Source organism: Purpureocillium takamizusanense, chromosome 3 (assembly GCF_022605165.1).
Source record: "Purpureocillium takamizusanense chromosome 3, complete sequence".
In the NCBI taxonomy this organism is placed as follows: Eukaryota; Fungi; Ascomycota; class Sordariomycetes; order Hypocreales; family Ophiocordycipitaceae; genus Purpureocillium; species Purpureocillium takamizusanense.
In genome coordinates, this window is record NC_063070.1 from 3,427,902 (window position 1) to 3,437,692 (window position 9,791).

Sequence of the window (9,791 nt, forward strand, 5' to 3'; positions counted from 1 at the left end):
CTAATAGTAATCCATAAATACCTAAAATAACTAGCATCCTTACCTCTAAACCGCATAACAACTCCTTTTACTATCGCGAGTTTACTATATACTACCCTCGCTATTAAATTATCTAGCTATCTATATAAATTTAGTACCTTAAAAAGTAAGAAGTTAAGTAAGAGCTACCTTCTTAATAATATTACGCTATTTATCCTATCGCCCTTAAGATATATAGTATAATTTCTATTATATCCTTCCCTTTAGTATTAACTATTATAGCCTAATTATTTATTACCTTTTTTAATATTTATATTATCTTTTTATTACTCTTTAATATATATATTATTTTATTACTTACCTCCTTTCTTATTAGCCTTTAAGATATAATATTATTTAGTACTATTAAATATATAATTTTTACTTTTATTTTTACTTTTTTTATTTTAATTTCTTTAATTTAATTATTAATAATATTATTTAAGAAAGTCTTTAATATAATCTTAATAGCTTATTTAATACTTTTAAACTTTAAGGTAATAGCTATATTAAAGAGTATTAGCTATATAATATTCCTTTAATAAAAATAGTTAAATTATATAATATAGAAATTTATAAAAAGTATCTTTACCTTTTATAACGGGGCCGGCGCTATATAGTAGGAGCCGGTCGGGTTATTAATAATTAACGTACTATAAAGGAGGGAAATAGGGGTTATATACCGAGTAGCCCTTATATACGTAGCGCCTACTATATATAGCCCTACGTAACTAGCTATAGGTATAAGTTAGCGTAGGGCCGTAGCTATACGTAGCGTTATTACGCTTAAGGCCGCGCCCTAGGCTTCTTATTAGGCTAAGCCCCTTATACCTTTAGCTCCTTTAAGTAAATATTATTAAGGTTATTATAGTTAATATAAATATAAAGTAATATTATTTATAAAGGAAGAAAACTCTTAGTATAAAGGTATTTTACTTTTTAATTTTTTTTAATTAATCCCGCGCTATATAGCTTATTATACCTAAATACTATTTGCCGCTAAAGCTAGCGCTAAGCTACCTTATAAAAATAGGTTATATAATAGCGGCCTTAATTTATATATTATAGCTAATGCCTTTTAAAGCTACTTATTTATAAAGCCGCCTATAATATTACTTATAATATTACTTATAATACTACTTATAATATTACTTACGATATTACTTATAATATTACCTATAATATTATTAAATAGCTCTTTCGCGACCCCCTTTAAAGAAGACTATTATTATTATTACTGTAAGTACCTTATAATACTGTCTCTATTAGCGGTAATAGCGGCGGTATTATAAACTATAATAGCGATAGTACTTAATATATATAAGTACCTAATCTAGCCTAGAAAAATAAGTCCTTAATATTATAATATTTTAAGTAAATAGTAAAAATACGTTTTTTAAATAAATTAAGCCTTATTAACGAAAGGGTAGATAAAGCTATAAATATAAGCGTAAGCTTCTTATAAGTATAAGTAATTATAGGTATAGTTATAAATATAGTTATAGGTATAAGCTTAGCTTAAAGTAGAATAATAATACTTTAGTATTATAATATTATAAGAGAATATATTTTTAAGTAAATTAAGCCTTATTAATATATTAATATAAGCGCTATATTATAATAATATAGTTTAATTAAAGTTTAATTGAGATATTAATATATATTATAGCGCGTTAATCTTATCTTATACCTATATATTAAAAATAGCTAGCGTAATATAGGGGTAGGGTATAGACCTAGAAAAATATAGAATACCTTTACGCCGAGAGTTTTCTTCCTTTATAAATAGTACTACTTATAAATATAATATAAGCTATAAAGGTATAATTATTTAGCTATTTTATTACTTATTATATTTTTATTAAAGTTAATACGGCTAGATATTAATATAACCTAGACTTTTATTATAGTATAGGCTAGCTATTAGTAAAAGGACTAATAAGAAGAGAATAATTCTAAGGGCTGCGCTTAATTGCTTTATATCTATATAAGCTTTTATAGTAGGAGCCCCTCGGAAATAAGTTATCCTCTAAGTTATCCTCTAGGCCTATCTTATAATCGTAATAGGTGCGAATCTCGGGTTGTAGCTAACGGTAGCGAGCTAAAGGCTTAGTTAGTTAGTTAGTTAGTGTATTTTCCGTCCAGCGGCCGTGAGGCCGCTCAGGTCCCTAGGGGGCACAGGACGTGCTGAGCTAGTGGGTCTATCCTACGATATCGATACAGGTTCTGGTGGGTCTCCCAGAGATTACCTCCACGTCTCCCTTCATCTTCCCATCGCGAAAAGTAAACAAACCACCATCCAGCATTTCATCGGCTCTGAGGCGCTCCAATTCGTGCTCGATGCCCGTCAGCGGGTCGTTCAAGCGTGGCATCTAAATGCCGTACTCTACTGGCCTCAAGAGAGGCCTTCGTCGGAGGCTGCGAGAGCAGCCTCAATTGACCTGGGCGGGCAAAGGGTGTTGCCGCACCCTCCGCCTGGACGGGTCACAGAGTGAGAAGTAACAAAAGAAAGAAAGGGAGCGATCACCATTCGCCTAGTGGCGAGGACATACCCATTCGAAGAACGAGCTTGCCTTCGCCAGCTCGACGAACTTGTCGAAGTCTCTGCCTATTGCACGATTGACTGCCGCAGTCGGTGAGGGTGCCAGCCTCATCCGATGTCGCGGCAGGATCTTTCGGCAATAGAAGAGATGACTGGGTTCTTTACGTCGGCCACACGAGCATGATAGCCGCGCATCGTCGTGGTTGAATCTCTCGTGGTAGTCGGCAAAGTCTCCGTGGCGAGACCGTGCCGCGAGCAGGTGGTGGAGGAGTGGTCGTGGGAGCTCTAGTTCTGGTGGGCAGCCGGTGGTAGGCTTGAGATGCAGTGGCTTGTACTGGGCGGGTGCAGAGGCGTCCCACCAGGCTTCAAAAGCGTCTCTGGACTGCTGCCGGGCAGTCCTGCGCAAATGAGCGAGTGTCGGGAGAGCGTCTGCCGGTTCGGGCAAGGAGGTGGCCGCCTTCGCTAAGGCGTCCGCCTGGTCGTTGCCGGCAATGTTGGTGTGGCCGGGGATCCAGCGGACCTCTGTGGCGCCATGCGTCGCGGCTAGAGCCTGAAACTCGAGGAACACTTCCTGAGAGGAGTCCGCGGGCATGCCTCTCAGGCAGGTTGCGACCCCGAGATTATCGAGGCACACAAAGATGCGTCGTGGGTTAGGGAGGTTCATTGCAGCACGCAACCCCTCAAGGGCAGCCTTGGCTTCGGCGTCGAAGACCTCAGCTGGGCCAAGTCGACCGTTGCCAGTCGTCAAGGTGAGTCCATTGCGATGAATCACATAACCGTACCCAGCGGTCTTCTCCGTGGAAAGGGATCCGTCTGAGTAGACGATGAGCGTCTCACGTGGGATAGACCGGACCCATTCCAGGAAGTTTTCTGCAGACTCGTCTTTCGACGCGGCCTGTAGGGGCGTCGCGTGGTCGTCGAAACGGCGGGGGAGGAGCAGTGGTCGTGTGCTGCGAGGTAGCAGCTGATCGCTGCGTCTGAGTCTAGTCCGGAAAGCCTCGCGAGGCATCTGGTACTTCAGCTTGATCGACCTATGGATGGTCGGCGGCTTCGGCTGCAGTGTGCGTTTTGCCAGCGGGTGTGCCTCGTCCACACGTTTAAGGCGGGCTGCGAAGCGCATCCGGCGAGTTTCGAGCAGCTGGACGATCGGCGGGATGCCACTCTCACGATGCAGTGCGGCGATAGGCGTCGTCCTCCAGACTGGCAGAACGGCACGCATAGAGCTGTGAAGCGACTTGTTCATCTTCCGCAGCAGCTGCTGGATTCCAGAGGAGCCCTCCTTCGTGGGCTGGCTCCAGCGAGGGCTGCTCAATCCAGGGTACCAGGCCTCGACGCCGTGGAGCAGCACTGGCTCGACACAGGCTCGGACGGCTCTTTGCATAGCGCTCGGAAGCGGGCCATGTTTGGTATTGGCGAGCCCTCGCAAGTGGTGTGCCACGGCCTGCGCACTGGCTGTCCACTTCTCGACGTGGGTCTTGAACGTCAGAGTGCTGTCAAGCCAGATACCTAGCCAGCGCATCGCTTTTTCCGGGCGTCTCTCGCCCTGGTGGAAGATAGGCGGCGACACCTTGGGTTTGGTTCGGCAGAAGTGCATGACTTCGGTCTTTGCCGGGTCGAAGCTTATTCCGTTGGCGGCGCCCCATGTTACGAGCTCGCTGACATAGCGCGACGCCCTGTCGGCCGTCATCTCCAGCGAGTTTCCTACGCATAGGATACCGGTATCGTCGGCATAGCCGAATCGACCCTTCGGATTGCCCAGGCGATAGATCGGCTCTGTATAGAGCAAGAAGAGGATGGGCGAGACGGGCGAACCCTGCGGCAGCCCGCACTGAAGTGGGGAACTGGGTGTGGTAATGTCCTGATATCGCACGCACGCCGAGCGTTCTGACATGAACGAGCCAGCCCACCGTGCGAGATGCTCAGGCCATCCCTGCTGACGGAGGCGGAGGATCAGTCGGTTGCGGAGGACGGTATCGAAAGCCCCCTGGATATCCATTGTCACTAGCGTGGCGACCAGTCCGCGAGCGAATGCTTCTTCGATGTCGTGCACAAGAGCGGCCACGAGGTCGACAGCGGATCTCTTCGGCAGGGCCCCAGCTTGTTGCGAATGGAGCACACCATAGTGGATGGACGCCCACGCTAGACGGCGTGCGATGAGCCTCTCAAGACCCTTGCCTAGGCAGGAGAGCAGCGAGATTGGTCGCCAGGCACGCGGTGTCGACAGATTCCGACGACCCGGCTTCGCTATCATGACCACTTCTGCCTCCCTGAATGGTTGCGGATGGTGACCAAGTCGGAGGCATCCCTCGTATAGACGACGGACATGTTCGCCGATGATATGCCAGGCCGCTTTGAGCATCTTAACAGTGATGTTGTCGGAGCCGGGGGATGTGTTTCCCGTGCGGATGGTCGCGTCCCGCGTCTCGGCCAGTGATACATCTTGGGAGAATGGTATCGCTCTAGTCGCGGCGACTGGGACCCACGGGTCGGCTATGTCGTCTTCTGAGGTTCGCCTTTCCAGCGTGGCGCGTCGGAGGGCATTGGCTTTGTCGAGCTGTGTTTCGTGTACCTCGCCATCCACCTCAAGGGGTGGTGGTTGGAAGGCACCTGGCGACTTCATCCATCGGACGGCTTTGAACACAGACGCACCGTCGTTAAAGCTGTCGATGAGGTTGCGCCAGTATAGCCGTTTAGCTCGGCGGACAACCTTCTGGAAGTCCTTCTTGGCGAGCTGAACTTCGCGGCAAAATCCAAGGGGATAAATTCTTCTAATTGCGCGGTATTCCGCTGCGGCGAGTCGGCATTCCTCGGTCCACCATGGGGCGTTGCGGGCTTGCCTTCGAACGGGGCGACCGGCCACCTTCGCCGCCACTTGGAGGAGGCGCACCAGGGCGGATGCAAGAGCATCAAGGTCGTCGGTAGTTGTCGTCGGGGTTGGAATATCCGCTGACCCATACTGGACGAGATCTACGAACCGCTTGATCTCGTCTTCCGTCGTGACGCGGACTTTTCCCGGTGGTATTGGCGCAACGCCCACCTCAGGAAGCTCTATGCTGAGCGTGAAGTGGTCGGAGCTAGTGGCCAGATGGTCCTCCACGACTCCTTCCGACAACGGTACGTTCGAGAAGGCAAGGTCTATGGTGTTCCCATGCGGGTTTGTGGGTACGTCGGTCGGATTGAGCAGGCTGAGGCGATTCTCCGATGCCCAGTGAGCGATGTCGTCTCCTCGGCCATCGAGACGACCGGTCTGCCAGCTGTAGTGTTTCGCGTTGAAGTCCCCAGCTACCAGGCACCGGCTCGACGGGTTCCAGGCAAGGAGTATGTCCAGAGCCTCGTCGAAATCAGGCTGCCGGTAGCAGTTGACTATGGTAATATTGTTGATACTGAGCCAGAGAATGTCACGGGTTGTTGCGGGCCGCCGTTGATCGGCCGCTAGGCCGGGACGACGCCGGACATACGTCATGACCCTCGGGCGGGTGCTGTTGTTGGTCCAGCTATCAACCGGGGAGAATGTATCGTAGGCGGGGTGCGTTTTGGTGAGGCAGCGGCCTTCTTTGGCTTCTGTCCACGGCTCCTGCAGTAAGACGACGTCGTACTGCTCAGCGTCGGCCAGGGCGAGGGCACAGTCATGTGCCGGCGGGATCTTGCCAACATTGGCCTGGAAGACGCGAATGGTCTTCTGTCCGGTCTGGCTGTTGCGGTGTCTTCTCATAGTGATGATGTGGAGGGGCTGGCGCGGTTGAAGCGCTTCCGCTTCAACGGTGATCTGGGCGTTTCATCATCGCTATCGGGCTGTGGGGTCGTGACCACCCGGATGCACGGCGGAGACATAGTCACGGCCGGGCTGAGCGCGGACTGTACGCTCTCACATTGTGGAGTTGGTTCTCGGCGTTCCGGTTCCTGGCCATCTGCTTGCTGGGACGAGCTCGGAGGTGGCACGTCACTGCCGTGGCGGGCGTCCGTGCCTGCATCCTGGGGCTGGACTTGCTCAGGTACGGACGGCGGCGTTTCTTGCGGTCGCGGGCTTCGTTGGACCCCTGGTTCGTTCTGTTCGGTCTGTCGTGTTCGCTGGGCGAAGAGCTGTTCTCCCATTTTTCGCACGCGGTTCCTTTCTTCTTGTGTCAGTCGGCGATAGACGCCATGCGACCGGATGGGTCGTGCAGGGCACTCGGTAAAGTCCGCGGTGTGTGGTCCTAGGCAGTTTACGCACTGCGTTGGGGCAGTGCAGTTTGAGTCGTTGGCGTGCGACTTCCCACATCGTTTGCAGGAAGGTCGGCGGTCGCAATTATGTCGGCCGTGGAAGTCCCAGCATTTGTCGCATTGGCTGGGCGCTACGGGTTTGTCGATGTATCGGGCGAGTCTGCTGGAGCCGAAAAGCCGCCAGGGTTTCTGTGTGGGTGTGAGGAAAGACACGAGGAGTGTCTTGCTTGGAAGGTCGTTCGAATCATGACGGCTCGGGCGAATGCTGACGGCCGTCAGGCCGGTTTGGCAGGTAATCTCGCCTCTAACGGCTTCGTCGTAGTCTGCTTCGTTGCCTTGCAGATCGGTGAGCCTTCGAGGGCAGTTGGCGACGACATAGGTGTACCATTTTCGACTGGTCTCAACAGTGTTAGCACCGAGATCCTGTGCCCAGTCCGACTGGCGCTGGACGATGAGGTCCCTGGTAGTTGTATCTGTGGTGCGAACAGCCCAGCCCGAATTCACGGTGAAGGCTGCCGGGATTTGGTGGAGGTCGATGCCGACTTTCGCGGCGATGTGGGTCCGAATCGCGTACGATTCGAACTTCCTCGCCGGCGCTTCGGCGTCGAGTCGCACGAAGACCCGGAGGTCCTCTTTCGGTGGGGCGGGGATTGGTCGTCCCTGGAGACGTAGGTCGGTTGTTTGTTGTGGTGCGGGCGGCGGGGCCTCAGCAGAGGGAGTGGCCTGGCCTCCGGGGGGCTGGCGAGGGCTGCGACCGGCGGCGACGCTGCTGTACGTCGGCGCCGTCACGGGCGGCAGTATGGAGAGAGACTGGCGCCAAAAGTCGAGGAAGCTGGTGGCGAATTGGTTCGCAAAGCTATGCTCAATTCCAGACGTGAATTGCTTCGCGGCGTGGTCGAACGATTCACAGAACGCTTGGAAAACTGCCAATTTGGCATTATATGCATCCGTTTGCTCTTGTGCGACCACGTTGGCCCTCTCGACGATGGAGACGGGCTCCAGAATGGGTTCTAACGAAGGCCTATACGGCGCGAATGCAGACTGCGCCCCTTCCGTAGCAGCAGTATTGGAGAGTCGGAGTAAAGGCGAGGATGGCGTCCGGGCCGCTCGCCGTGGCGCAGGTGAGACACCAATCGGCCGGTCTACGACCGGGGAGCTGTTTTGGAGCTGGGCTGCACGGGCCCGGTCGGCGAAAACTAGAGGGACATGATTATCCAGATCAAAGGGATCTGAGCTGGCATGCGAGCCCGTGGCAGTTGCCATGGCCGCTGCCAGAGCCAGCGCAGCGCGCGGCTCAAAGAGTTGGTAGTGCAGTTGTTAAGCAGATTGGTGTAAAATACGCTACTTTCTTAACAGTTGCATGCCAAGAAAGTATGATGACAAAGGAAGGTGAGCGAGCTAAAGGCGAGATAAGGAGCGTCGGGACCAGGGTAGCCTATAACACGAGGATTGCGAGAATACGAATTATACGTCCCCCTAAAACGTCGGGTAAACATTCGTGTAGGGGCCTATAATGCTAGCTAACGTTAGTCCTTATATAGTAGTGGCGGCGAGATACGGAGCGGACTGGTACTTAATAACTTATGCTGATCGCAGATCGATGCCCTATAAATTGCGCCGTAGCGACTCAGGCCGCTTCGCAGTATCACAACTCGCAAAACATCGGCACGATGAACGCTCTTCTCTACCTGGCTTTACTACTATATTCCGGTGTGGTTTGCGCCGCGCCTAGCAACCTGATTAGAGGCATTCCTCCTGTTCTCCCGAGCCTTGACCCGTTCTACGACGTTCCTGATGGCCTCGACCAAGTTGCACCCGGCTCAATCCTGAGGCACAGGAAACCACCATCACCAATCGCGGCCTTTGGACTGGTGCCAGCTATTCTCCAAGACAGTTACCAGATCCTCTATAGAACCACCGATAGTTTACACAACGCTACGGCCACTGTACTCACCGTCCTAGTTCCCCGGAACGCGAAATACGATAAGGTCCTATCATATCAAGTTGCTGAGGATGCTGCTTCTATCGACTGTGCTCCATCATACGCTTTGCAATTCGCGTCGAAAAGGGGCGGACTCCTTGGAACTATATTTACGCAAGCAGAGTTTCTGTTTATGCAAGCCTGTCTCGCGAAAGGTTGGATCGTCGTTGTTCCGGACCATGAGGGACCTCATGGTGCCTTCCTCGCCAATGAGCTTGCGGGATATGCGACCCTTGACGGAATCCGAGCGGCTCTCAGTTCAAGTTCTTTTACCAAAATCAACAAAGAACCCACCGTCGCGTTATGGGGATACTCCGGCGGGAGTGTGGCTTCTGCTTGGGCGGCCGAGCTGCAACAAATATACGCCCCGGAGCTGAGGATCGCCGGAGCAGCTCTTGGAGGTACGGTTCCAAATATAACTACGGTCATTGACTCGGTCAATAAGAAGCCGTTTGCCGGGATGATTCCTTCCGGCCTTGTCGGGTTGAGCAACCAGTATCCGGACTTTAGGCAACTTATCGAGCCACAAATTCTCCCAGAGTTTCGACCAACTTTTGAGATGCTTCACAAACAATGTGCCATGGACACTGTCCTTCAATTTTCTCAGAAGGATGTGCTAGCAATGGCCAATGACTCGAAAACCTTGTTGACGAATCCCACTATCGTTGCAACTATGAATCAAAACGGATTGGGGAAGCGGGCGCCGAAAATTCCTCTCTTTGTGTATAAATCGGCCGGTGACCAAGTCAGCCCAATCGCAGACACAGATTCTCTCATGGAGTACTACTGCTCTAGCGGTACGACGGTGCGATATGAGCGGGACAAATTTTCAACGCACGAATCGCTGCTAATTTCAGGCTTTACAAAAGCCCTGTCCTGGTTGACGGATATTATGGATGGTAAAACCCCCAAGAAGGAGTGTTCCAGAAAAGATGTTGTGCTCCTTCTAGGTCCGGATAACTTTTTGTTCCTTCCCAGGGTGATCTTGGACGCTCTGTTTGGTCTTTTAAAGGGCCTTTTACATTGAGTTTAGTTAAGAAATCCCCTAAA

General features: G+C 50.8%; 1 protein-coding gene across 1 annotated transcript; it reads right to left on the minus strand.

Moving 5' to 3' along the window:
- Positions 1 to 2,138: 2,138 nt before the first annotated feature.
- On the minus strand, positions 2,139 to 8,149 carry JDV02_010850 (uncharacterized protein). The gene has a single exon (XM_047992589.1). It carries the CDS (start codon positions 6,270 to 6,272, stop codon positions 2,553 to 2,555), a length of 3,720 nt encoding a protein of 1,239 aa, XP_047841854.1. The 5' UTR covers positions 6,273 to 8,149; the 3' UTR covers positions 2,139 to 2,552.
- Between the last annotated feature and the right edge of the window lie 1,642 nt (positions 8,150 to 9,791).

What these genes read in the sequence shown, in the direction of transcription:
- JDV02_010850 (XM_047992589.1), bottom strand. Translation starts at nt 6,272, where the DNA reads ATGAGAAGACACCGCAACAGCCAGACCGGACAGAAGACCATTCGCGTC.